Consider the following 27,667-nt stretch of genomic DNA (forward strand, 5'->3'; position numbering starts at 1 on the left):
AAATTAACAGGGGTCAAATTAATGAGGTTTTACTGAAGTAGAAATTTGTAAACTAGCATTCCTCTTAACAGAGTATGCTTATCATACACTGCCAACCTGTTCCATGCCGGAGAAACCTTCCCTTGCTTCGACACTACTGACACCCCATGAGCCTAGATAACCTGGCACTCTGAGATAAACCAAATTGTACATATGCCCACAGAAGCTTATGGAACATGACAATTACAGGAAAGCATAACTGCTATGCTGTGTGAGGATGCAGCCATGAAGGGAGCGATAGTGCTGCATGGGAACTTAGTGTCTTTGTGATTTTGGCATTCCAAAAACTTTTCTGGGCACCTCTATGTCGCTCTATCACATGCTATCATGGTGCTTTGCTGGGCACCCCAGCAGCAGCGTACAGAAGTGCATGCATGCTATTTTTCATTCCATCGCAGCCTCATAACTAGGTAGTCTGGCACTCTGACAAAGACCACACAACTGCTACGCCATCTGGTGGCAGTGGCAGCGTGTGGGCATGATGTCGCGTGTATTCAATGCAAGGGGTGGTTTGCTACGTACTGTGCGTCTGTGTAACATCAGTGTTTCCTGCATGGTATGCCATATGACCCCATCAATGGCAAGAGCCATCCCAATACTACTGTCAGTGCAAAAAGCTTGGTGAAAGTGCATCAGAAAACTGTGCGTTCTTCCGTGGCACCCAGGTACAACATTCGTTATGGTAGAGTGGACGCAACTGATGCGGAGGTTGAGGACGCGGCCCGGGCTGCCGAGCTGCACGAGCAGATCCTGGGCTTCCCCAATGGATACGACACGGTGGTTGGCGAGCGGGGCCTGAAGCTTTCGGGTGGAGAGAAGCAGCGCGTGGCCATCGCCCGCTCCATCCTCAAGGGACCCGCCATCATGCTGCTCGACGAGGTGAGATATCAAGGGCTTTTCAGTCAGTCTCTACTAGCGCACACAGACAGGTTTGCTCAAGCGTGAACCAGAGGCCGTATTCTTTGCCTTTTGTGGTAAAAGCCTGACACTCTTGTGGGCTTAGCGGTTATATAGCATTGTACTGCTGAACATGGGTTCTGTTTTGATCCTGGCCATGGCAGCAACATTTGAGTAAAGGTGAAATGCAAAAGCACCTGTGTACCAAGGCTTTGGCACACGTTGAAGACCACGAGGTAGTTGAAGTGAATCTGGAACTCTTCTCTGTGGTGTGCCTGTTAGCACACAGTGTTTTTCTAGCACATAGGAATCCATGAATCAAACCTTGGGGAGGAATCAACAGCATCACACTTTTCATCCTTCCTCTCACCAGTGCTGGAAGACTATAGATTCAGACTGAACGTTGTTTGTGGTCTACTGGCTTTTGCTGGCATTTGACCCATTGTCCTTGTACTCTCCTTGCTGTCATTGTAGAAACAATCGTGTGATATTTTTTAGCATTGACTGCTGTGTATTTCACTGCACATTCACCATAGAGGTCATCAGGAAGTGAGGGAGGGGCACCGCCCGTGCAGTGGCTGAGAGCACGCTAAACAGTCTTGATAGCAGTCACTGCATATTTGATGCTAGTTTCAGGATAAATTTTTCTGCAATTACACAGCAACCGGCCAAGGTACTACAGCACTAGCACCACGATTTTGAGGCAACTAGCTTAGACCGTTAGCCATGCTGCATCACTGCCATCAACCTGAAAACACTGCTCAGTGCACAATGATTTCTGCAGCGATTGCAAGACTGCAGTCGTGGCATTCTCAGGAGGACTGGGTTCACACTGTGGTGCCTTGCAACTTTGTTTATTTTTTGCATGTGGTGATTGTCGTGTAGCATTGTAGAACATTTTGAGAATGCAAAGCATGATCCATTTGGCTTTAATACTGATACTCTCCGCATCAGTTGTGCAACTCATCCCATGGAAAAATAGGCCTCAGGCCTGCTCAGGAGGCCAAAATTTCTTAAGATGGATGATGGACTCATTACAGAATAGATTTGATGCTCTTCCTTTTGCCAAGTGTTGTCGTGCCTTGTTTCATCTACAACACAGGCCACGTCAGCGCTGGACACCCGGACTGAGCGCAACATTCAGGCGTCTCTTGACCTGGTGTGCAAGAACAGAACAACGCTCATAGTAGCGCACAGGCAAGTACAGCACCATCTCCCAACAATGCGTGCTGCTAATGTGACTCCTTTGTCATGAGATAGGTGTGGGGGCTTGAGACTCAAGGCACTCGCATCTCTCAGACGATATTCTGTCAGGGCATGACTGGTTTCCTTATTCCACGGCCTACAGTGGACAGCGCAACGGGTTTCCTTACTCACTGGCAGTGTGCAGAGAAGTGCCAAAGGCATCCAGCAGTGGGTGAAGCTGGTGTGGTGCTTCAAAGGGGCACACACTGCCTTTTTCGAAGGGGGTTTGCTTCTAAGTAGGGGTGTGCGGATGTTCGAAATTTCGAATACGAATCGAATATGTTTGATATTCGATTCGTATTCAAAAATTGATATTTGTGAATTTCCGAATATTCGAAAATTCCCGGATACTCGCCAGAGATCGTATACTGTGCATACTTTCATAAATTCGACCGTGGCAAAACCACAATATCTGGGCAAATTAGCAGATAATCGAGTTAAAAATTCCAGTAAAACAACACAGAGGTCCTATCCGCTTCCTTCTCCGCCGTTTATCACGCGGACCGACCGCATTCCGACGCCGCAAGGCTTCACCTCGTGAGATTTCCCCAAGTGGGCTTTCCCACATATCACCCAAGTGGGCTTTCCCACATATCACACGTGCTGCGAACAAGATGGCCGACAGCCCGCTTCGAGCAATCGCAACGCGAAATCGCGCTTTTTTTTTAATCCTTCGGTAATACGTTACATATCTAATGCCCACATCCGAAGAATGCGTCCTGTCGCCTTCATAACTCTCCAAGCGTGACTTCCGCCATCCCGTTTTGTAAACTACGCTATGCGGGAAAGCCTACTTGCGGAATGCCATGGGTGCCTCCTGAAGGGGCGCGTCGAGTAGTCAGAATAGGCAAGCGATCCTGTTAAAATCTCGCCTATTGCATGGTGCATTGTAACCGGCACACCTCTTTAGTGGGCGTAACGGCAGGAGTGGCAACAATCGGAAGGCCTCTGTCGCTAGGGAAAAAAAAAAATAGCCTGGCTGCGTAGTTTCGGTTTCTGAGCTTCACCGCTGTCCCACGGCAACTTCAAATGTCAGCCCGCGCATTCGCCGGTAGTCCAATACCAGCTCCGCGCGGCTTATTTCTTTTTCCTTTTTAGAAACCGCCTCGCCGCTCGACGCCAGTGTGTGCTCCCCGGCGCCTTGCTTGCATTTGTGTTGTTCTTCCAGCACTCCAAAATCGGTGGCTCGTCACGGGCTTACTGGTGTTAGCGCGATGGAGCCGACTCATAAAGCCTTACTGCATCTGCAGTATTTTCGGCAGCATTTTTTTTTCGGGGGGGCGCGGGCAGTTTTATTATCAGAGGTCTTCGGATGAACCGGGCATTTCTTCCGGTCCCTTGAACTCCGAATGAATGAGGTTTAATAGTCATCATGTTATTTTTTTGTGGCCAGTCTTGTCATTTTATTGATTTTGTTTTGCATGACCTCATTATAGTTTGGATACTGTTATGCTGTCTAATCAAGTAGTATACATTTCTGTGCACATCATGTTTTTTATATGGTACTGAGGCAGTCTAGTTTTGTTTATTTTAGTTGCAAACACCATACACTATTTTGAAAAAAATAAGGGCAACAACGTTTGCTTGCTCATCATCTTCTGAAATTTTTTTGTACTGAACAGATATTCGATATTTGAAGCCATTTTTTCTTCGTATTCGATTCGTATTCGAAAATTTCTATATTTGCACAACCCTACTTCTAAGCCATGCAGTGGGGCTTCTGTATCATTCGTGGAAGTCCTGCCTAGTGGAGGTCCTGAGAACTTCTCGCCTTCAGGAGATTTGGAACACTGGGGATGCAATACGAGCCACTATGCATCCCCAGTGTTCCAAATCCTCTGAACAACAGGTGCACAACAGGTGAACAACAGGTGTGCAACAGGTGAACAGCAGTGTTGCAGGTGGACAACAACACCACATACCTGAAAGCGCAATTGAAAGCACGTTTCCTTTCCTTTCTTGACTTTCACTTAGATGTTAGTTGATGATGATGATGTGCAATGCACAGTGCGAGAGTGTGTTGCAGTTTAGCACGACACGTGATCGGCTGCGGTGATAGCATAGCGCTCGTGCACTGGCCAGCAAAGCTGATCTGCTCCCGCTGCCATGGGTTCGAATCCCAGTTGCGGCAGTATTAATTTTATTTGTCCTGGATGGCTTAGGTTACCCTCATTCAGAACCGCATTTATTTCCCGCCACCGCGTCACATGACTAACCTCAGAGGCTTGTCCACACACCGGATTTTCCAGATTATGAGGCCACTAGTGCTTTCACGCAAAAAAAAAAAAATTGCTTTTGCACCATTATGCCAGCCAGTCACCTGAAATTGCTCCATGTATGAGGGGACGTACATGTTTCGTCCTCTGGCATCAGTACGAGGTGGCTTGGTCCTGAGGATGAGCTAGAGTAAATTTGTTCCTGGGCACATGTGTGCCATAAAACTTTGAAGCAGCTGCGCAGAAATTTCTAGCTGAAGGTCGCAGCATGTCTTGGCATGTGGTTGAGCCGCATGATGAGACTTGAGGCAAGGACCAGTCAGTAGGGGCTTGCTGTGAAATGTTGAATGTGCAGTACCATTCTTTTTCTTTTTTACATTCAACTTAGTTGGCGCTTCAACTGAGAAGAGATGGGGTGGGAAGAGGGGCCAGACATGCACATCATGCTCTTTCAAACCAGGGGTGGGATTTGCAGTTGTGTGACCTGAAAATGAGCCAAAAAGGTTTCACTGAGCACTTTCACCTAGGTGCATGCATGTGGAGAAAAAAGGGGCCTGCTGTCTCCTGTAGCACTTGTAGTCCTACAAGGGCAAGGAAATGGAAGCATGTTAGCGTGTTCGACTCTGTCTTGCGTTATGTTGCTTCCTGCTGGATGTATGCCTATGGCCTGCTGCACTAGCTTAAGTGTCTCAATTGCGGCATTACGGGTGTAACAATATCATTTTGTGGCTCAGTTGTCCTATTAGAGTTGGCAGATTGGTGTGAGCATTTGTGCTTAACCTCAAATATGTCATGACGTTTGTTTACCTTGCAGATTGAGCACATTGCTCACCTCGCTTTTCAAATTGTACCTCTTCGTTGTCCTGGAACGAGCCTCATGTATAAGGTCGTGTGTAAATTAAAATAACCAGTGAATTATATTGTGAGAGAATGGCCTCAACACAGTAGCACTATGTGAGCTTGCCACAAAGTTTCTCTCCCAGGGGACTGCCATTGCAGTATTACATGCATCTGAAACGGGGTGCTGTATTCAAGTCTTTTGTTTTGTTTTTCTTGTCCATTACGTGGCAGCACAGTTATGCACAGAATGTGATACTGACTCTTCCCTATGAGAGAAATTGTAAGCATGCTTTTAGAAGCAAATCGAATGAACCTATTGGTGTTGTCTTGAATGCAGTTTCCACCTCACACAGTGACCATGGCTCATTGATTCCTTGTAAAGTCGGGCAGAAATACCAACTGCAGTGCTTCACTCTGCAACAAGGAGCGTGCTTTCTATAGGAAAGCTGGAGAAGAAAGGAAAAATTGCTGATACGTTGTAAAGCCTATCTTTGATTCATGTGGTCCAGTAGCCATGCGGAATCTATCCATCGGTTCTTACATCTTGCAACCTGAATTTCAGGTCCCATCAATATCTGCCAAACTTGATGCTCTAAGTCAGGCTTGTGTAGGCTCAACTTTGTCCTCTCTCCAATGCTTATTGTGGTGACTGTTTTGTTTTGTTTTGTTTGACCGCATGATTTTCACACTTAAGATTAGGGTGTGGTTTCATGTTCTGTTGTGTATTTTGCCACCTTCTTTTGTTGTTGCAAATTATGTGATGAACAAATGGTGCTCTTTTTTTACATTGAATTTTTGCTCTCGCTTTCACTGAACAGACTGAAATGTTCATCAGCCCAAATGTGTTCTGTGCGCAGGCTGTCAACAGTTGTTCATGCTGATGTTATCCTGGTGATCCAGGAAGGAGAGATTGTGGAGAGTGGCCAGTGAGTATGAGCATACGCGTCCTCAGCAAGACTTTGCATGGTTGAAGTCTAGGGGGGCACATCACAAAGAAAGCACACTTTCTTCACCAGCTGCAGCGCGGTCCTTTGTCTCTTAGTTCGTTGCCTTTTCTACCGTTGTTCAGTAAGCTTTAAGAGCCTTTTATGCACACTGAAACAATACCTGCAAGCTGTCATAAGTATGGTTCCTTGTTTGTTTTTTTCGGTATTTATTGTTCTTCAAGTTCGGGGGTGCTTGGTTGTTTGTTAGTATGTAATTTTTTCCCATTGATTAGCTGTTTTTCATTGTTTTATTTCAATGCCGGGGACAAATTCTTGCTTATTGGGGCTTGTGTTGTAAAGTGACTGTATAATTATTGAAGAAGCTATTATGAAACTGGCATTACACAATAGGCATGTGCAAATAGTGATTTTTTGGTTCAGAGCGAATTCAAATTGAATAGTAATTTTCTTTGAATAATTTCAAAGCAAATATTTCGAATACTTCTAGCACACAAAATAAGTTGAATGGTACAATAGGCATTTTAAAAACCATGTATTTTTCAAACACATAAGGCCATTACCAGAAAAAAAAAGAGGATGCATTGAACTTCATTGCACTCATTGAAGCGTGTCGACGTCCTGCAAAAGGGGCCATCAAAAATTGGGGAGTTGGCCTACATGCGGAGCCGGCACATTTGGGTGGGCGGGTGAGACCTATTGTGAGACCCCTGAGTGCTGGTCTTAAATGCCATTGCGTCGTTGCGCAGCGCTTGCTTTTAAGCGACAAATCCATGAACACTGCTAGCAAGTGCACAGGGTTCTCCTTTAGGGGTAGCCAAGTTTCACCGCAGCGCTCTGCCTTCCCAGCCCCCTCCCACCCAGGCCCCTAGGGTCAAAACGCAGCGCAAAGATGATGTATATGGTTATAAAACGTTTATTTCAATGTGATGGTATTGCAACATATACAAAATATTACTTAGCAGTAGTTTTTAGTAGTATCGTCTCAAAAACCTGTATGGCACTGCACTTTAAATGATGGGACAGGCCCAAAGGGTAAATGCATGGGGGAAACTAGGCACCTCCATTAGATGACTGGGAGAAAGGCGTCGCTGCCCTGCCCCCCTGTGCACATGCCTATGCCTGCTAAGCGTACGCGCTGCGTGCCCAGTGCTGCCCTACGTCGGAAAGGGGCACCCATCACAATGTGCCTCATGCTAGCTTCCTCTCGTGCTCACATCGTCGCTATTGATTCGCGAAATCCACGTGGAGAAGAGCGGCTGCAGCACCTGCAGTCTGCTCAAACTCGTTCCGCGGAGACCATGAGAGCCGCGCGCCTTGCGATTATAACGCAATCCGCTGCCTGCTCTGGCGATCCGATTTCATGGGGAGCCACTGGGCATGCACAGATCGCCCTGAGGACGTCACATGGCGCCAGCCAGCTGTTCACACCTCTGCCCTAATCGAAGTCTCATTCCCGGTTAAATGGAGGAAAGCAACGCGTAGGGACCAACAGCACGTGCGTACTAGCGGCGTGCAGAAACGGATCGCACTATTCTAAATCTCTCCTCTGGTGCGCACCACCGAGCGCGGTTACAGCGAGTGCGCACCGCAGCTAGCGCGGCCGTGGACACCTGGCAAATACAAATCTGGGCGTCACGCTTCTGCCTGCTCGCATTTGTTGCCGCGAGCATACACAGACCGGTTCCGGCATACGCACGGGAGCTCAGGCACACGACGTAGAGTTAGGGCTTTTTGTTACACGCGTGCTGCGTTGCGATCCCGGAGTACAAAGCTGGAGTTACAGAAATGTTATTCACGCAGGACGAATACCTTCGAGATTTCAAATACAAAACATTTGGTTCGAATCGAATATTGGATGCTTTATTATATGACCAAATATTCGAAATTATCGAATATTCTCATAGGCCTATTGCACAACTTTATTGAACACATACCAGACACTCGAATCAATAACCTAATGCACGAATGAGTGAAAATGACAATTGAAATGTGACACTTTCAGGAGCATGAAATCAATACCTAAACTGATTGCAAAAAATGCACATGTACAGTCGGGGGCAAAAGTCTCCAGGACACCTGAAAGGGAACCAAAGCTGGTATCGCTGCTATATTAGCCAGTAGCTTGTGATCACACTTGTGGAGGTGAAAGCCCTACTAATATTCTCTGATGTGTTGCAGTCAAATAAGGTGGTCTTTGGCATACATGCCTCCTAGGTAGCTTTTTGCACGTCCTGTAGTCTTTTTTTTTTTTCTAATAATACATTGTGAGATGTTTGTCAGCCATCTGAGCATGCTCCTTGCTGCTCAGGAGATGCAGGCCAGAAAACGCACATTCGACGTTTGTGCTTGACAGAGGGAGGGCAAGAAAGTAATGGAGGGAAGCTTTTGACAAGACCAGCCATTCTTTGCTGTGTCTTCTCCATAAGCTGCCAAAGCATACTTAAGCAAATGGTACTTTATACAATGAATATTAAGAGTTCCTCTTTTAAAGATGGTAGGCCTGCACTGCCGAGTCCATAACAGGCAAAAACAATCCACTGAAGTAATGTAGAGACTTGGGCTTGTTCGTTCATATTTCCGAGTTATAGCGCATCAAGAACAAGGGACAGTGAACAAGAATGGATGCACGCAGTGCTAATCTCCAGCAAGTTTATCTGGAAAAGGCCCTACTGTTTATACATGCTACATTGCTGCGACACCAAATGATACAGTAAAAGCTCGTTAATTCGAACTTCACGGGACCGGGAAAAAAGTTTGAATTATCGGATGTTCGAATATCGAATGGCCTTGAAAAATCTGGCAAGTACCATTTGCATTATGGTATACATACCGTATTTACTCGTACCATATTTACTCATGTAACGAACCCACTCGCATAATGAACCCACCCACCCCCTATTTTTGCCTAAGAATTTGAAAAAAAAAAAAAGCTTCAGTCGTTGAAACTTCCCTCTGTTTCGCAACCTCATGGTCCACAACGCATTTCTTGGCAGTGTGCCAAGATGCTGCGCAGTGATAATGATAATATCCCGGTGTGTTTACCTTTTGACATTAGCTCTAGCAAGGGGGAGAAGCGAACTTTGCAGAGTGCCAGCGCTTGTCTGGTTGTGCAACCCTCGTTTTCAGTACGTTCGCCTTATGGGCGACCCACATAGAGCGAACTTGCGCTGCGGATTTTGAGCGGTGCGTCGGAGTGCCGATGCACCGCCGCCGTGCAGCACCACAAGCGGTGTAAAACGGGCGACTGCCGCCAGACCGTTGCTGCCAGGATTTAGAAACTGCGTCATTCCATATGCTTAGTAAAATGCTGAAAAGAGCAGCTGTGCATTTACAATTAAGCTATTACCGTAAAAACCGGTCATTGGCGGAAAAACTACGGAAGTCTTGCAACAATGGGCGGCTGAACTCAACAGCGCCCCTCTATCGCCATCAGCAGCAGTGCCGCCATTTTGCGTCTCCATAGTTGCAAAGCTATTTTGGTTAAAGGCTGCTTTTTCACATTTTGTTTCAAAATGAGTGGAAGCCGACAGCAATTCACCGTCTGTGCCACAATCTGTGTTCCAAGCCGCCCAGGTGCGGCGGCGCGTAGTTCGAATTATCCGTTGCAGAACCAATTCTCTTTCGAATCAACGCGCTTTTTTATACACAGATCTCTATGGAGCTTGGCTGGACCAAGTATTGTAGTTCAAATTATCCGAAAATTCGAATTATCGTGGTTTGAAGTAACGAGCTTTCACTGTATACATGTAGTCACTTGGAACTGAGGTAATCAAATTCCTTTTTTGACAGATTGATAGATGATGTGCTCACTCCTTCGAAAGCATAATCACAATGTAAAAAATAAGAATGAACAAGTTGGACAGCTTGTAAAACATCGCAACACGTGTAAATGCTGTAGGTCAATCCTCGATAAGCGTTTTTTAGTCAGGAAGAGTAAGGACAATTGCACATGAAGAATTATTGAAGTGGAAAAGATAGCCAGGCAAGTAAGTGCTTGCATGAGCATGCCATCTGTCAATCTGTCAAAAAAAAAGGAACTGAGTTACCTTCATTCCGCGCGATTACACACATTTTGTTTGGTGTCAATGCAGTGAAGCATGTATAAATAGTTGGGCCTTTTCCAAAGAAAGTTGTTTTGTTGTTTGTGTTGCTTTTATTGTTTACTGTATCTTTGTTGTTGATGCACTCCAGGAGCATTCGGTCGAAGCACGAGGCGGGGAGTTATTAGATCCCTTTGTTCTGCTTCCTCCACTCTACAGAGGCAGGCATAGAGAAAACACCATTGCTGCGTTTTCTTCCTTGTCTTGCGTGCCCAGAACAATAAGTGGGTTTGCAAAGAAAACTGAGGGCCAGAGCCATTTACGAAAATCTCCAAGGATGAAAATTTGCTAATCTTGTTTTGAATGCTGCACATAGAGAAATTTGAGTACCTTATTTCTGGAAAAAATGAAACCTCCAGACAAAGTAGTTGCAATGCTTTGACAAAGTAGGCGGTACACTGAGTTAGAGATTGTTTCGGGTGTGACCTTGGAGAGCCTACAGTCGTTTTTCTGAGTTTGTGCTAGACTCCATTGTGAGTCATGCGCACTCCATTTGTGCTCTTCTCACTTTTGATTTGCATCTTCTTTTTTGGTCAGTGGATTTTCACTGGCACAGTAGTGTGAATGGCACTCTGAACACATCACTCTTTGTAGGCTTCTTTTTACAGAGAAACTGAGAGCCCATGGCACTGCTTAGCAAGCAGCTTTATTTTTATAGTGTGCAGGTCTCTGGGGCCAGCAGTCATTATACATTTCATGTGCATTAAATGCGGCGCTGTCTAGTGATGGTTTTTGTTAGTAGGCAAGCTCACATATAGTACCAAGAACCACCATTATATGATGACACTTGCTGTAGGAGGGATGCAAAGGAGGCCATATACACACAGGCAAGAAAGGTTTGGTTTATGAGGGGTTTAACGTCCCAAAGCGACTCAGGCTGTGAGAGACGCCGTAGTGAAGGACTCCGGAAATTTCGACCACCTGGGGTTCCTTAGCGTGCACTGACATCGCACAGTACACGGGCCTCTAGAATTTCGCCTCCATCGAAATTCGACCACCGTGGTCGGGATCGAACCCGGGTCTTTCGGGCCAGCAGCCAAGCGCCATAACCACTCAGCCACCACGGCGGCCCCCACAGGCAAGAAAGGGGATGTTGACGTATAAAAATAAGGAACACAAAAAACTTTTAGTCAACGGCGTCACACACATTGTATGGGCAGAAAGCACAGCTGATACACAGCATAGCAATTTTTTATTAGTGTTAGAATGGACTCTCAATCATGCAAATCTCACGAAGCCATGAAAAATATTTGTAGCATCCAAAATCCAAAAGGAACAAAATTCGTATGCAGAATTTGAGATTTCTTTTCGGAAAATGGGGCTTACTTAAGGCCGCATGCCACCGCTGACTCTCGACGTTGGTGCTGTGCTGGTCGTGCGCCGCTGCTCTCTGCTCGCGGTGTGCACTGCGCGACTGGCGCTCGCAGCATCAGCGATGTACACACGGTACTTCAATGCTCGCCTGGCCCATCGAGGTGCCATAGATGTACGGGCCACACGCCGCACGACTGCTGATTGCGGCATCGGCAGTTTATGGACAGCAAGTATTTGGTGCTCGAGGGGTCGTGGCCCATGCATTCGTATCATCCGCAATGGGGCTGGGAGGTTGTTTGTAACACCCTAATTTCTGCCCATTGCACATAATTGACTCTGGCCAGGGCATTTTACGAATTCTTATCGACCGGGATCGTGTCATCGAGATTCTACTGCATAATTTTTTTTTTGAAGGGAGACTGCAATATTGGTTTTAACGGCGTTTGCAGAGGCAAGTGTTTGCTTCAACTCAGAATGCAAGCTTTTGTTCACCCTGTGCATAGCTACTTACGTTGGTACGTCCCCAACCTACCATGTGTGATGCTCAAAGAAGTACAACCAGTGACACGGATACTTTCACAGAAATGAGATGTTGGCAGAATGAGCACAGGACATTAACTTCTTTGTGTTGCTTAGGTGCCACTGCTAGTAGTTGTCTCTTTGTTCTGACTAATCCAGCAAGCAACCTTGCATTGCTTTTAAGTTGTGTCATGCACATGCTTTTGTGTTTGTTTGTTTTTTTTGCAGTCATGATGAGCTCCTCGAGTATGGGGGCATCTATGCTGCAATGTGGCAGCAGCAGCAGCGTGGTACCGGAGTTAGTGGGCCTTCGGAAGTGTCCGACGAAGGCTTCCCTGAGTCATAGTCAGCCTTCTTCGCCTGAAGAATATCCACAAGCGTTCCTGTTCCATCTGACATTTGTGGTCATGTGCTCATCCTCTTCAGTCATTGACTCTTAGGTTCTGACCTGTTGTGGTCAGGTGTTTCTTTTTTTGTTGTTTCACTTTTACTTAAGTGCATGCGTAAGGCCATGGGCAACCCAACTGGGAAACTTGTGAGTGTACACATTAGATTCTGCACTTGAACCGCTTCTTTTTTTTGTTGTTGTTAAACATGCATCAGCACCTATCTTCAACGCATATTTACCCGTCATTGTTTGCCTGCCTCGTCAGGTATGGTTCTGTCACCTTCCTTATCTGCCTTCAGGTGGACAGGGCAAGGTGAAGCCTCAACTTGGGCAGATTCTAGGCTGGTCATTGGTTGAGATTTTATATACTGCTAGAATTTATGTGAAGTGTTATATTTCTGCGATGGCGGTCTTCTGTGAAATTACACTCAGTGCTTCATGCAACACGTGTGTATTACCTTGTCATGTTCGCCGCGACTGGTCACTACTCGTCCTGTATTTCTTAGCCTACTGGAGCCATATGAAAAGCATTCTTTACAGGTTGCTCCAGTTATGTACCAAGCGCCTCTATTGAAGCCAACAGTGAGACATGAATGTCCCTATGTTGAAGGCTGTGGACGTAGCTATTTCTGCAAGGTTTGCTCGGATTCTTTGGGTGGTGAGGTTAGTGCACATTGAAACTAAAGATATATACAGCTTGTACTGTCTATGAACAGTATTGTCCCCGTACTGGTGCGGTTCTGGTCAGCTGTATTTATTAACTGGAGTAGTTTACTTGATAATTTCATTTCCTTGCAGCGTGCTGTTTGTTGGCTGTCAGTATGATGGGTATTGTTCTTACGTGCGACATTTGTATAGCTCTAACCAGTTAACTACTGCTGTGCAAGGCATTGAAGCAACACTGAACAGAATGCCGCAGAAGTTGATTAAATTTCTGATTGCAGTTATGCTAAATGAGCTAAAGGCTTGAAGTATGCTGTCACCCCTTGGCTCAAAGCGTTGGTGGAGTCAACCAAGTGCAAACACTTCATGGCAATTCTTACAGCTGACTTGTACGCAGTGGTGTACATTGCGTGTGTTGGTGCCATGTTTTCTGGTGCTTGGCTCATGTTTTCATATGAGTCGGCACTGTGCCTTTAGTGTGTGTCAGGCTGCTCTGGTCTTGCTGTTGAAACTTCTCACTGCTGTCCCATTCGTGTGGTACTTTCTCGTTTGTGAAACATGTGTCTATCGTACGTTTACACCGAAAGTGGGTGAAACAACCAGGAGACGTTGCATTACCAGTGGCCTTGAATGCGCAGTATGTTCCGTTATGTGTGCATAATTTGTTTATTTTACAGCGGCCTGTGTTTGTTTTGAGCACATGTGCTCTTTCGGTTTGCAAGTTGTGTTGTGTGTTTCATGGAGAGAAACCTTTTTATTATTATTAGTTACGTGACATGGATGAGTTTAGTTGAGACAGTTTGGCAAAAGTCCGTGTTTGATGTTGTATGTGGCCATATATGGTGCATGCCTAACAGCTGCACAGAACGCACATGTGGCAGTGCATCCTTTCCGAGGGCCTGTGAGCTACAATTTTCGAAGATTCACCACTGCAGAGCATATTACTTAGGACCTAGTTCTTCTCGTGAGCAGCAGTGATATGTGATCAATGCCTTATAGGCATGTGAAAGTGCTTTAGATTTCTGCGGGTAATGCATAAGCAAAGCGGACAAGCCTACTTGCCTTTTTTAGTTCTTTTTTCTTATGAATTACAGTGTACAGTGTTCATAGAGCTGATTTTCTGAGATTGTTGATGGCTATCTCTTGCATGTAGCAATGAGAGGCATGCAGTTGAGAATCACTAGTGTCATGGCATGGTTGTGAACATTATGCCTGAGCTTCTGGGTCGCCCTGCGGTTCCTGGTCATGACTTGGCAATGGCGTGTGCATTTCATGTGTGATGTTTTGCTCATGCGAATTGCCACTTGGCCAATGACAGATTGGAAGCAGCACGGTTGAACATCTCGCCTGATTAAGTTGATTACTAGCCGGGTGTGATATGCAGCCATTTCTGCGGTGGGCCATAGCAAACAGGGGTGATAGTTGGCGCTGTGCGGCCATGCGGTGAGCAGGAGGCTAGAATAATAGTGGGATGGCAGCAGCCATTGGAGTTTCGGAGCACCGTCGTGATCATTGCTACAAGAATGTCTTATGCTGTTCATGACTTTATCATGACTTCGAGCCATGGATGTCACAATAAAGCACCTTGGGTAGCTTCTGCGATACTGTTGGTGGCAAGTGAATTGCATTAATGTGCATATTTGCTCTAGGAAGCCGGTACTGCGCTATTTCTGACGACATCTGTGCAGTGTTCTTGACATTTTCATGGAGTATTATAGCATGGTAACAGCTTGGCACCAGCTCATTGCTCTTTGCAGAAGAGTGCAACCAATCCAGTCAGGAGTGGTGACATTAGATAGAGGGCAAGCATACAATGGTTGTCTGAATTTTGGAAATAAAATTTTGAGTTGCCTCACATTAAGCCCATAGGCTTTGTTGCTCAAACTTCAGTATAATGAACGCGGATATTGCAGGTTGTGACTATATCTAACTCTTCTTACAGATATTTAACACAAATACATGCAATTTTTACTGTATGTATGAAACGCGGTTAGCCGCAAAAAGATGTATCGAACCCGCAGCGTCAAGCGGTGCCCTCTCGAATGGCAGGCGACAGGCTTCACCGCACTGCACAAGTGACTGGTGGTGCTGCAGCAAACATTCTCGCCAATGTTCGCGCTTTTATCTTGCACTAGAGCGTGTCGCGCTCGCCAACAGCACACGCAAGGTACAGCGGCATGAAGGGTCTTTCAGGTTGCGTTCACGCCAGTTCGTCGCCCCGAGGCGTAGAAGCACGAATTTTTAAATATATACTGTAAATGGTCGCCTCGCTTTTGAGCCCTTGTACGTGGCATGAACGCTCGGTGGCCTATACTCTACATAATGCAAGCATATTGTAGCCAACCTCAAGCACCCTTTAAGAAACCCTTTAAGCAGTACATGGAGAAAAAGTGCGCTCAGCATGAAACACTGTGAAGGTAGGGAGGTAAACACTTTATTGATGAACCAAGTAAGGGAAGGCGTTAGGGGAGGTTTGGTTGGCTTGGTTCAAAGCGCCACGGCTGCACCATGCCCAATCAATGCCTTAGAAATCCACCGCTAGGCATAAGTAGGAGGGCGGCGCTGTAGTCGCGGCTGCATGCTGCTGCTCAAGATGATATCGCAGACGTGGAAGGCGCATGGTCAGAACTGCGATTTGGCTGCACTTGCTGTTCTGTGAAGTTCCACTGCGGTGCCGCCAGCATGCAGCGTAAGTTCAGGCAGTTCAAGTGCAGCTTGGCACTGGCTGCTTCCAAAATAAGTGGTCGTGTGCAGGCCCGATGGTTTTGCCTTGCTGTCGTCACGAAAATACAGCCCACCGCATGCCGCCGACATCAGCGGCCACCAAAATCCCGAACCACATGAAGAATATTCAAGCAGCAAATAGCAGTGCTCCAAGAAATCGTTTCACAGAAAAAAATAAAAATCATCACACACTCGACTTACGAATTTGCGCTGTAATGCTGCCCATACGGTTTGACGTACCTGACCGCTCACGTGTACAGCTATGGCGCCTCGAACAGTTACTCTCCTCCTCCTTTCAAGAAAGGACTGTCATCATTTCATTAAAAATCTAGTGCCATACCCGTTGGCCATACCTTCTCCGCTTTTCCGACCTACATATGGGCGCCGCCATGTTGCTGCACTACAGCTGCACTTCCATTTCGGCAAGTGCAATCCAGCCAACAACTCGTGCTGCCCTAGGCTGGTACATTTGCAAAACGAAGACAGAAGTGCAGCAGGTGCGCGCTGCACTGGCAAAACGAATGCGAAAGTGCTGCACTTGTTGAACTAGTGCAGGAAGTGCAGCCAATTCAAACAGACCTACCCCGGTGTACACAAGACTTTGTCTGTTGACACACTGACTTATGCAGGTCGGTGCTTCCTGTGACTGCCTGCATCGATTAGTAGCTTCGCATGGGCCACTTGGTGAGGCATCACGGAGAGATGCAGCGCAAAGAAAACAAGGGCGACATAGACACAAAGTACTCATCCTGTTTCCTTTGTGTCTGTGTCGTCCTTTGCGCTGCACCTCTCCATGATATTTGTCAAAACTTTTTGATGCTACTTATGTAGCTGAGCGTAAATTTTAGATTTTTTTTTACGCTTATTTTTTGTGGTCATGTGACGTTCTTTTCCGGTCTTGATTTGCCCTCCTGTCCTGCATGCGGCGGCGTTGCTTCCCTGATTACCTTGATTACGTACTTCTCCTTCCTCAACTTTTGGAGGCCACCTAAAAAGAAGAAAATTTATAGCATTAATCATTAATCAGCAAAAGCTGTTATAGCTCTGGTTCAGCTGTTGAGCCCTGCATTTGGCCATGGAATCTACATTAACAGCCGTGAAAGAAAGCGTAGCCGTGCTAATGCGGATCAGCGAAATCTGATCTGGCCACCCGTCCAATTCCACCCTCTCTCACTTACGCTCTTCCCTAAGCAGGATTTCTCTCCACTTTGCCATCTGCCACGGTTGGCAGGCGACCTTTTAGTGAAAAAAAGAAGTTCAATTATAATAAATCATGAATTGCTGAGACGTCTTACAACTGACACTATGATTTCATGGTAGAACGCAGCCCGCAAGCCGCAATCTGCCGCAATCTAACCGACTGCTTGCGTGCGAAAGCCTCCTGATTCCCGACGTAGCGTATCTTACGGTTCATGCCTACTGCTACGAAGTTATTTTTTTTTGCTGGTCATCGGATTTCCTTGATCGCTGAATTCACGGCGGTCTCGAGTCGCTCCAACGCCATATCTCTGGCACTGTGCAGATCGCAGTCTGCACACCGTGAGAGCCGGCCATGAGGTTGATGATTCACACCTCTCGTGATTTACTCTGCTACATATCACAAGGTTCCTCTTTTTCTTTGTCTCATCCAGCTTCTGTTTTGTCTTCTCCGTTATACATCCTTCAGCTTCCGGCCCGGAAACATGTCCACCTGCACAATTCTGTCATGTTTCACCCTCGAATATGGCTCCCTTGCACCTGGCCATGTTTGAATCACCAGTGGTTTTGCCGTGCAGTCACTAATGCCTGCCTCGGTTGCTGCCTCTGCGCTCTACAGCGCCTGATTCGCCCGTGCTAATGCCTCCGTGTAGCTTGTGCCCTCCTCATCCGCTTTTTAATGCGATAACATTCTCACACCAAAACCCCGCCGATGCCCGGTGTCACGAAATACGCTGATTGGTCGAGAGGTCATGTGAACTTGTGACGTCATCACAACCTGGCCACCAGATTGTTAGCAAACACCCGATGTCCTGAGTTAAACTTCTCTCGTAGTCGTGTCCCGGCTTCCACCCGCCGTGCTCTCCTCGGAGGGGCGACGGTCTGTTGAGCCGCTGCTCGACTACGGTGTTCTTCGCCCTCACCTGCCGTGCTCGTGAGAGGGTCCGGTGATCTGTTGGGCTGTGCCTGCTGGGACTCGCAGATTTACTTCGTTTATCCCATCTCGATCGTATCTCCCCGTTTCCCCCAAAACACTGCATTAAATAACACTCCAAAACAAAGGACACCAATCACACACATGCCCACGCCCTGGGGCGGAACGCTACGTCCCCCTTTTCCCTTGGAGCGGACCACCAGTCTCTATTCCACGCACTCTCTCCGCAGTTGCCGAGTCACGTGGTCTGCTGCGCGTGACTGCAGAGCTCCGAGAATTCGAGGTCGTCGCCCCAACACCCTTCGCCGCCGCCGCTGGTCTGAAGCGTTACTGTCGGCGTCCCAGTGGCGCCTAGCTGTTTACCCGACGAGTCGCGAGCTGGTCCGGCCGCAGAAAAGCGCTGTGCAGTCTCTATCCCGACTAATCCCATAGACGAGGAGAGGCCCACAGGATAAATCGGGCTTCTCGTTCCCACGGGGTCGCTCAAGGCCGTGAGTTCGTCGATCGGAGACGGTGCGTTGAGGAGCGCAACGTCCTATGTCATGAAATTCGCTCATTTTGTCGAGAAAGGTCGCATGACCTTGTGGCGACATCACAACCTGCCCTAACGGGCCACCCTGATTGGTCTAGAGAGGTCACGGGGCCTCGTGACCTGATAACCTGTTCACCTTGGCAGTTGGAAACTGGATTGTGAGCTACCCACCTACCGCGCAGCAGAAGGCAGTAATGATTGGTCGAGAGAGGTCACATGACCTTTGACGCCATCACATCGGCCCACCGGGTTGTGAGAAATTTGGTCTTTAGTCAGCAACCAAGACGGAATCGAAAACAAAAGCCAGAAAAAGGAGTAGAAGTGATATATGCAAATGTCGGCACTACCGCCACTGCTTGGTACTGCAGCCAGCAGTCCGAATTCGGCGGTTGATGGACCCGCAATTGCAAGAAGAAAAAAAACTCGCACAGAGGCTGTGACAGATGCCAAACCTAATGCTATCGCATTCCACTCTTAAGATGAACTTTTCCTTCTCGTCCACGTGGGAGGGCGACAGTTGTTTGTTGCTCGCACCCACGTGTTCACCATTCTTTGAGTGGTGACACTAGCCAGCTGACTTTCTGCTGCTGAAGTGTAAATTGTTCAGGTGAGCTGAAATATGCGAACTATAGTAGGATACAACCTTAAACAAAAACAGCAGTTGCTAATACCGGGCCATGGTCCGCGGCGTCCTGTATTCGCTGGCCAATCGCAACAGTAAACGAAATAAGCTGTTTAATGTTTGACTATATTAAACTAGGCAGTCATTGAAATTCTAGAGCTTATAATCATTTTTTGTGTTTCTTAAGCTTCTTGTTTAGGTAGCAAAAATGTTTCAACAAGCACTTTCCGGACACTCACTTTCCATAATCTCCACCGCGTTCACCCAATTGACATTATACGCAGATACATGTCCTTAGTGTGGCGATATTCCACCATTCACGCACATTACATGGACATGTTCAGCTGCACCGAAACACTTAAAGCCGCACAACGCGGCGCAGGAACATGGAAAGGTGACGCTGGCCAGCGGCACCCTGGAAGAGCAGGAGGCGCTAGTCGTCGGAAGCCACTGGGGCCTTGGACTGAGGACCCCACCCGCAATCCGCTCCGGTCTCCTTTTTTACAATTAAATGTTTATTCTCTCTCTCTCTTCCGGTGTTTGAAACTTGTCTTCCGCTAACTTTCTGCTCTCCCTTTCCTTCTGCAGCTGTTTAACGTGACACCAGCTTGCTACCGTCGTCATCCAACTCGCCGATGCGAACAGCTTTGTTTTATATTGGAGGGCCAGAAAAGTATCGTGCAATATAGCACACAATTTTAAGTGTACAACGCGCCGCTGAACTGCAAATGGTTTACGTGAGCTGAAATGCGAACTATAGTAGGATACAACTAAGAAAAAAAAACCAGTTGCTAACACTGGGCCATGGCCCGCGGCGTCCTGTATTACTGCGCTGGCCAATAGCAACAGTAAACGAAATAAGCTTTTTTTTTAATATTTGACTATATTAAACGAGCCCGATATCAGAATTCTAGAGCTTATAATCTTTTTTTCGTGTCATAAGCTTCTTGTTTAGGTAGCAGAAAAAGTTTCAACAAGGGACTACATTTTCGACTTGGAAGAATTCGGTGCGGCGGTCATGAATGTTGGAGGAGCTTCACTGCAGACTCAAGTTGTATCCGACTATAGAAAACAAAATAGAAACGCGATGAAGGGCCTTGTGTAGCAGCCCTGTGGTCAGAGGCGCTCTTAAACGCATCTAATTGATCTGTAATGGGTTCGAATGCCACTAAAACCAATTTACTTCTTCAACTCTTTTGTTTTGTAGCGATAGCTGCATTACGCTGGCATTTCGAGCCTTCAGCATGACAGCGCCGTGGCCACCGTGGCGGCGCCGCCGCGGTGGACGAATATGAAGGAGGAGCGCTCAGCGGAGCGGCGAAAGACTGACTTTGCAATTCCACTGAGCGAGCTCCACTCAGCCAGCTGTACCTATCGCTTCACTCGAGGTTTAACCAGAGCTAAACCACAGCCATTTTTTAGGAGCGCAGACAGACGGAAAAAAATTGTAGACAATGAGAGCTAGGGGGAAATGTAACCGTTGAATGCATTCCTGCATTAGTTTAACAATTCTTCGAAACTTCTTTTGCACCCTGGAGCTGACCAAAATTTATTGCGAGGTCCACGCGCTGTCGCCACTTATGCTGAAAGTGGTTCGTCAATGTCAATGCGTGGTCACAGAGAGAAAAAATGAGCCAAGCGAAAACTCTATGTCGAACAGCAGTCGCATTAATATGGCGCAGTGATGAGAACAATCCAGTTAGGCGGCACTTCGGAGACAGAACACACGATTGCGCCTGAGCATTTAATGCTTCCAGGAGCGCCCGAGGGTTCAGTCTTGCTTCTTGCGTTCAGGATGAGCCTTCTGGGTCTCCTCCATTCGAGCCAGCTCCTTGTCAGTTCGGCGGAGCTCCACCTTAACGAAGCCATCCAGGAGGTCCGCGTACACGACGGGCTCCTTGACGTCCGTCGGCTTCATCGTTTCCCACGACAGCTGGACAGCACCGCGGTCTGTGGGCGCGCAGACTTCCCACTGACGCTCCACCTGTCGGAAGTGCGTCGCTGCCTCTATCCGTTTGAAGGGACCCAGGTGGGCCTCTTCGACCACGTTTCCGATCTCCGAGTAGGTGTAATCCTCGGTCATGCGCGACAGCTGGAGCATGTTGGCGTCGCTCAGCGAGCAGGGAACCTGGCCGATGTGCGCCTTGATGAGCCGCATCCTCTCAGCCGATCCCGGCAAGCCCACGTGCACCCACCGTTCGAAGAGGGGCTCCAAGTCCCGCTGGAGGAGCCAGGGTTTCCTCGCGGACGCCACCACGGCCAGCTCTTCGTTCTCCGACGAAACCGCTCGCCTCAGGTAATCGGGCAGCTCTCGCCGGAACCGCTGCGCGTACTCCGTCTCCTCCGGCGCTAGTGTGTTCCCGTAAATGGTGTCCAGCAGGTAGAAGAACACCATCTTCACTTTTCCCTTGTCCGTGGTGAAGAGGGACTGCAGTTCCTTCTGGCAGTCGCGCCCCGAAGAGCGGCCCAGGAAGTGCTTCATCCGAACGTAGTTCACCTCCCAGCGGGGGTTCTCCTTGGCCGCCAGCTTGGCGAGGTAGATGAAGGCCGAGCCGGACGCCCCGTACAGGAGCATGGTGCGGCCCTCCCGCGGGTAGCCGCGCACGAAGCTGAGCAGCTGCCGCTCGGCGGAGAGGCAGCCTTCCAGGCGCAGCGTCTCCTCGGCCGAGCTGCAGCCCCCGGGTGAGGTGGGCGAACCCGAACCCCTGTTCTCGTTGAGCAAGATGACGGACTCCATGGGTTGGCACACGCTGAGCCGGCGGCGGGTGCCCGCCAGCGCGGGCGGCCGCGGGGGCGTCTTGGGGGGCGTTGCGTCGGTACCGGCACGGGACTGCCGTGGCCGCTCGAAGCCCGGGTGCTGAGCCGATCTTCTTCTTCCTCCAATGACCTCGACGAGCACTGCTGGGGCGCTGCGATAGGGAGCGTCCGACGAGCACTGCTGGGGCGCTGCGATAGGGAGCGTCCAATTCGCAACGCAGAGTTTGTTAACATAACTAGAGGGGAAGCTGGCTATGCTGCAGTTCACGCACCATGGAGAGGCGCAGGAATGCCGGGAAGACGAGGTTTCTTACTTGGCTTGACTGTTGTTGGGCATGACTTGTGGTTTCCGCAGTAACAACACAGCTATTCTCGAGGCAAACCTCGCAGAAATCCTGTGAAAGTTTCTATTCTAGCCTGACACTGAACTTTCACTTGAGTTAAATGTACTGAAGAGAAAAACGCAGTATTGAAACAGTTTAATATGCGCACAGAGGAGATCGTCGCGGCGCAACTACTAATTTCGAGGTAAAATCCACGTTTTCGGCTTAACACTAGCCAAGCCAAACACGAAACCTCGTCTCCCCGGCATTCCCGCGGCGGATGAAGTGCTCTTTATGAAACCCACATAGACGTTGGCGCCAGCTTTCCCTCTAGGTAATATTTAGAAACTCGATGCCGCAACGATAATAGTGACGATGATGATTACGGCTACACCCAATTGTATTTATTATATAATCGCAAATTTTTACTATGGTGGTGATGATTATGATGATGTGACCATTCCGGGCTAATTTGCGCAGCCTTGCGGGCGCGTTCGCGCAGGAGACATCATCATCGCTAGCCTGACTATGCCCATTGCATTGCAAAGGCCTCTCCCACGTCTCTCCTTTCTCGCCACGTCTCACCTTTGCCAGCTGCGGCCAGCGTATCCACGCAAACTTCTTAATCTCATCCGCCCACCTAACTTTTTGCCGTGCCCTGCTACGCTTGCCTACTCTTGGAATCCACTTCGTTACCTTTAAGGACCGGTTATCTTGCCTTCGCATTACGTGCCCTGCCCAAGCCCATTTCTTCGTCTTGATTTCGGTTAGGATGTCACAAAAGGTTTTCCGCGCAAGGTTTCGTATATTCGTATACTCGTACTCCACCGAAGGGTGCCCCACCGTCCTACATGGTATAACAGACGAGATCCAACAACACTTGACTTCTTGTGGTTACGTGGGGGGGGGGGGGGGGGATGTGCTCGGCTTCTGCCGCCCTTATCGTGGGGGCACTGCTTGGAGCGGGGGGGGATGTGGGGGGGTATTCACTTGCGTCGCGTGCAGTGGTGAGCGTCGCCGTCGGTCAGCCGGGGGCGTCATTTCTCAGGCCGTAGTGGCACCGTCTCTGGAGCCTTCGGTGGTCCCTGCACAGCGCACTAGGGGCGTTGGGGCTCTGGGAGCGGTAGTCGACGTGGGAGGCCGACTCGGGGAGGATCCGGCTTATAGCCGAGAGGCCAGTCCAGTTGTCTGGAGAAATTCCAGCAGCAGCCGGAAGGCCTCGGTCTGGCTGCGCCCATGGTGCAGCAGGTCCTTGTCCGAGTGGTCAGGTAGGCCGAGGCCACGGTAGCCTGCCAACATGGCTCTCCGGGCTGTCTCTAGGTTCGGTCAGGCACAGAGGAGGTGGCCCAGGGTCTCATCGGCCGCACAGAAGGAGCAGGCTGGAGAGAGGGCTCTGCCATGGCGGTGCAGACGGGCCTGTGTCCAGGAGCAGCCCGTTCGCAGTCGTAGGAGGATGGTCCGCTCCCTCCATGGCAGGCAGTCAGGTACCCTCAGGTAGTGGATTCGCGAGGATCCGGGTGGAGGGCCCGTACGACCTGCCGGAGGGCAAGGCGGGCGAAGTCCAGCTGGACGACTGCTGAGGATATCGCAGAGCCATTGGTGTGGGCGGCCCCGGCCAGCTGGTCCGCAGCCTCGTTGCCAGTAATGCCGATATGCGAAGGCAGCCACTGCAGGGAGACCGGACGGCCAGCATCCTGGATGGCCATGAGACGGGCCGTAAGGTTGGCCACCGTGTGCTGCCTGGGCTGGATCTGTCGTAGCAGCTGAAGGGCCGCTCTGGAGTTGGTCAAGATAACTGCGGGCTGCTGCCCAGGCATCAGGAGGAGCAGGTCCGCTGCCAGGTGGAGGCCAGCCAGTTCTGCCGCCGTGGAGTTGGCCGGGAACCCCAGGAGGCACGACAGACAGTGCTGCGCCTAAGGCCGGTGCTATGCAGGCCGCAGCGGCTTGGCCTGTTGCTGGGATGGCCGAACCGTAGACCTGGATGTGTCCTTCCAGGGACTCCTGTAGCAAGGTGGCAACTGTCTGCTGCTGGTCTGCTGCAGGGCAGCAGCAGGTGTTCGGCGCTTGCTGCAGTTCAGGATGTCCACCAAGATGGGGAGTGGCGGCCTTGTTGGTGGGGCCTTGTTGGTGCCTGTGTCACAGGGGGACCGAAGAGCCTGTGGAAGGTGCTCCACAAAAGCCCCATGTGGGAGTCCGGTGCTTGGCGGAGGCGGTACAGGAGGGTCCCTCCGTCTGGTGCGTGGTACAGACGGTCAACATGGCGGAGTCCCGTCTGGAGGAGCAGGAGGGAAACCGGCCAGGTCCCTGCTTCCGCATGTGTGGCAGCGATGGGGGAGCTGCTGGGGAGGCCTAGGCATTGCCGCAGGACGGAGCGGTGGCTAAGCTCCAGAGTCCGAAGGCGGAAGGGTGGCAGGGTCACCAGCGGAAGGGCATACGTCACCAGGGATGTGGAAGCTGCGTGGTAGAGGCGGAGGGCCCAGGAAGGGGAGCAGGCCTTACCCCCGGCCTGGAGGCGCTGGACTGCCTGGCCGATCCGTTGTAGACGAGGCAGGAGGGCCCTCACCGCAGGAATTCAGGTGAGACGCCGATCGATGTGCAGGCCAAGGTACTTCACCTGGTCCCGCCAAGTGAGCATATCCCCACCGAGCCGCAGGGTGGTGATATGTTCCCGGAGCCCTCTGGGGTGGTACAGCAGGGCCTCTGTCTTTGCTGGCGATACCGTGAGGCCGATGGGCGTCAGGTAGGCCTGTGCAGCATCCAAGGCCCTCTGGAGGGATGTTCGCATGGAGCGGATCCTCCTGGGTGTTCCCCTCACCCAGAGGGCCACGTCGTCTGCGTACACGGAGCACCGCACAAAGTGGGAGGACCTGTACCTGAGGGAGGCTGGCAGTCCTGCCATGGCCAGGTTAAATAGGAGGGGCTCAGCACTGAGCCTTGTGGTACCCCAGCTGCGACGGGCCGTGGGGAGCTTAGTTGCCCGCCAACACGAACCCGGAAGGTGCGGCCCTGGAGGAAAACTCGGACAAACGCCAGCAGAGGGCCAGTGACTCCCAGACGGCTCAGGGCCTCATGGATGACATTGAGGGGGATGGTGTCGAAGGCAGCCTGGACATCCAGCAGGACCAGCATGACGGCGTCCCCATCATGCCGGGCGTCCTCCAGGGGGGAGACCAGGTCGGCAATGGAGTCCGCAGTGCACCTGCCCCTTCTGAAGCCCGTTAGCTGCTCGGGCAGAAAATTGGTGACCCGAGCAATCCAGGTGAGGCGGGACAGGGCGATTGCCTCCATGGTCTTGAAGGCCATGAAGGTCAGGAAGACTGGCCTGTAGGAGGACGGCAGGCAGCTGGATTTCCGTGGCTTGAGGATGGGTACGACCACGGCCATCGCCAGTCCTCGGGTAACGTGGCCGTGCCCCAGGTGGTGTTGAATGACTCGAGGAGACGGGCCCTCTCTGGGGTGTCCAGGTTCTGAAGCATCTGGTGACTGATTCCGTCTGCTCCCGGAGCCGTCCGCCTTCGTTGGCGGTTCAAGACTGCCTGCAGCTCGTGGGCCGTGATGGCGGCATAGCACTGGGCCGTGATTTGGACCAGTACATCTGGGGGCCTGCAGGGGTACTGGGACTGGGCAAGGCTGGAGGACCTGCAGAAGGGCTGGAGACCGGTCCGCCATGAGGGGTGAACTGGTCGGCCATCAGCTCAGTCAGGTCCTCGGCACTCATGGCCCTTGAGATGGCAATGGCCAGGATGGGACGCCTGGGGATCGCTGGATGAACCAGGGCCCTCAGGAGGCGCCATACTTTGCACGAGTGGCTGGTCCTCTGGATGCTGGAGCATACCCCCGACCAGCTCTGGCAGCGCCGGCGTCTGGCATTTCGACGGCAGGCAGCGTCGATGCGCCGTTAGGCCGTCCAGTCAGCAGGGTGGGAGGAGTTCAGGGCAATGCACTCTTGACGCCTGCGGTTCGCCCTGAGCTTCAGGAGGCGGAGGTCTGGGACAGGGGAGCTGGCCGGGACTCTGACCAAGGTGGTAGCCTCGCGGGCGCAGGAAGCCACGTGGTCCAGGAAGCTCTGGCCTTGAGGGATCTCCTTACAGCGGGCGCGGAACTCTGGCCAGGAGTCCACCGCGTACGTCCTGTCCTCCTGGGGCCGCCTGGAGGTTGGAGTCAGGAACAAGGGGAAGTGGTCCAACCCCCCAGGTGTCGGTTGGCTTCCGGTACTCGTACCAGATCCCTGGCGTTGTGAAGGCCAGGTCCAGGGTTGATGAGCACCGGAGGGTGACGAAGGTGGGGAGTGGGGGGCTTCAGGAGACCGAGGCCTGCCCTGAGCATGACCTCCATCAGAATGTGGCCGCGCGGCTGGTGGTGTGGCAACCCCACTCCCTGTTGTGGGCATTGAAGTCCCCACACACCAGGGCCCTAGGACCGATGTGAGAGAGCACTGGTGTCAACATGGAGGTGTCCCAGCTCACCCCTGAATGGATGTAAATGGCTGCAACAGTGGTGTCTGTGGCACTCATCCGCACGGTGACTGCGCTGGCCTACAGGGGCCCGAGACGACGTCAGCCAAGTCCACGACCACGTGCGGCAGGCCGGCCCGAACGTAGACGGCACTCCTCGGGCCCTGTTGCTGGTTTCCAGGGTCGAGGCAGAGGGAGCTCGAGCAGCCTGGCGTGGTGCAGTGAGTGACTCCCGCATAGCCGAGGTGACCAGGCAGGCGCAGGGAGGATGGCTATAGGATGGTCTCCTCGAGTGCCAGCACATCGAAGGGAAGGCGGCCATCTGCAATGAGGCAGGCCAGTTCCGCGTGCCTGGCCCGCAGTGACCTCACGTTCCACTGCAAGATGTGAGGCAGTGAGGCAGCCTTGGTCCGCCTAGCCATGGCTGCCGATTGGAAGGCCCTGCGCGACCAGAGCGGCCATGCAGTCTCCTCGCCTCCGAGTTGGCAGGTAGTTGGGGGAGGAGTGTCTGCGCCGCCATACGAAGAGCTGCAGTCGCCTCTGGAGCAGGGGGTGGAGTGTTGGGTGGGGCTCGGCCAGACCGGACGACCTCCGCGTAGCTGTGCCCAGGGTTGCTGGAGGCTGGGGGGACACCGCCATATGGCTGCTTGGCTGGGGGGGGGGGCTCTCATCACTCGCAGCATGGACCGTCGGTCGTCTGGGTTGGCGGTCTGCCGGAGGGCTGTTGCCACGCGGCTCTGCTGCCGCCTGGCTGGACAGTTGGTGTCGGTGTCCCTGTGTCCACCCCTGCAATGGAGGCAGGTGGGAGCCGTGACTGAGCAGGCTGTGTGGTGGTGGGGTCCGCAGCAGGTCACGCAGCGGGGAGGGCGAGAGCATGCTGCGGACACGTGATTGTAGCCCCCACACTGTCGGTACTGCAAGGGGCGGGTTGTTAGTGGCCGCACCTCGAACCTCAT

General features: G+C 50.7%; 2 protein-coding genes across 3 annotated transcripts in view; one reads left to right on the forward strand and one right to left on the reverse strand.

Annotated features, from left to right (window-relative positions):
• Hmt-1 (ABC transporter ATP-binding protein/permease Hmt-1) overlaps window positions 1–15,029 on the forward strand; it is a 76,173-nt gene extending 61,144 nt beyond the window's left edge. For both annotated transcript variants that reach the window (XM_077657474.1, XM_077657473.1), the window contains 4 exons: window positions 705–918; window positions 2,039–2,133; window positions 6,095–6,163; window positions 12,346–15,029. In XM_077657474.1, coding sequence (XP_077513600.1) covers window positions 705–918; window positions 2,039–2,133; window positions 6,095–6,163; window positions 12,346–12,463 — 496 coding nt within the window. In that variant the 3' untranslated portion in view covers window positions 12,464–15,029. The remainder of the gene's footprint in view (window positions 1–704; window positions 919–2,038; window positions 2,134–6,094; window positions 6,164–12,345) is intronic.
• A 5,684-nt stretch (window positions 15,030–20,713) lies between these two features.
• Window positions 20,714–24,074, reverse strand: LOC144123828 (uncharacterized). Its single transcript, XM_077656568.1, has 3 exons — window positions 23,790–24,074; window positions 23,356–23,485; window positions 20,714–22,123 (listed from the first exon to the last, which is right to left on the reverse strand). Exons 1-3 carry the CDS (start codon window positions 24,072–24,074, stop codon window positions 20,949–20,951), a joined length of 1,590 nt encoding a protein of 529 aa, XP_077512694.1. The 3' UTR covers window positions 20,714–20,948.
• Window positions 24,075–27,667: the final 3,593 nt, after the last annotated feature.

The sequence above is a fragment of the Amblyomma americanum genome, chromosome 3 (genome assembly GCF_052857255.1).
Source record: "Amblyomma americanum isolate KBUSLIRL-KWMA chromosome 3, ASM5285725v1, whole genome shotgun sequence".
Taxonomy (NCBI): Eukaryota; Metazoa; Arthropoda; class Arachnida; order Ixodida; family Ixodidae; genus Amblyomma; species Amblyomma americanum.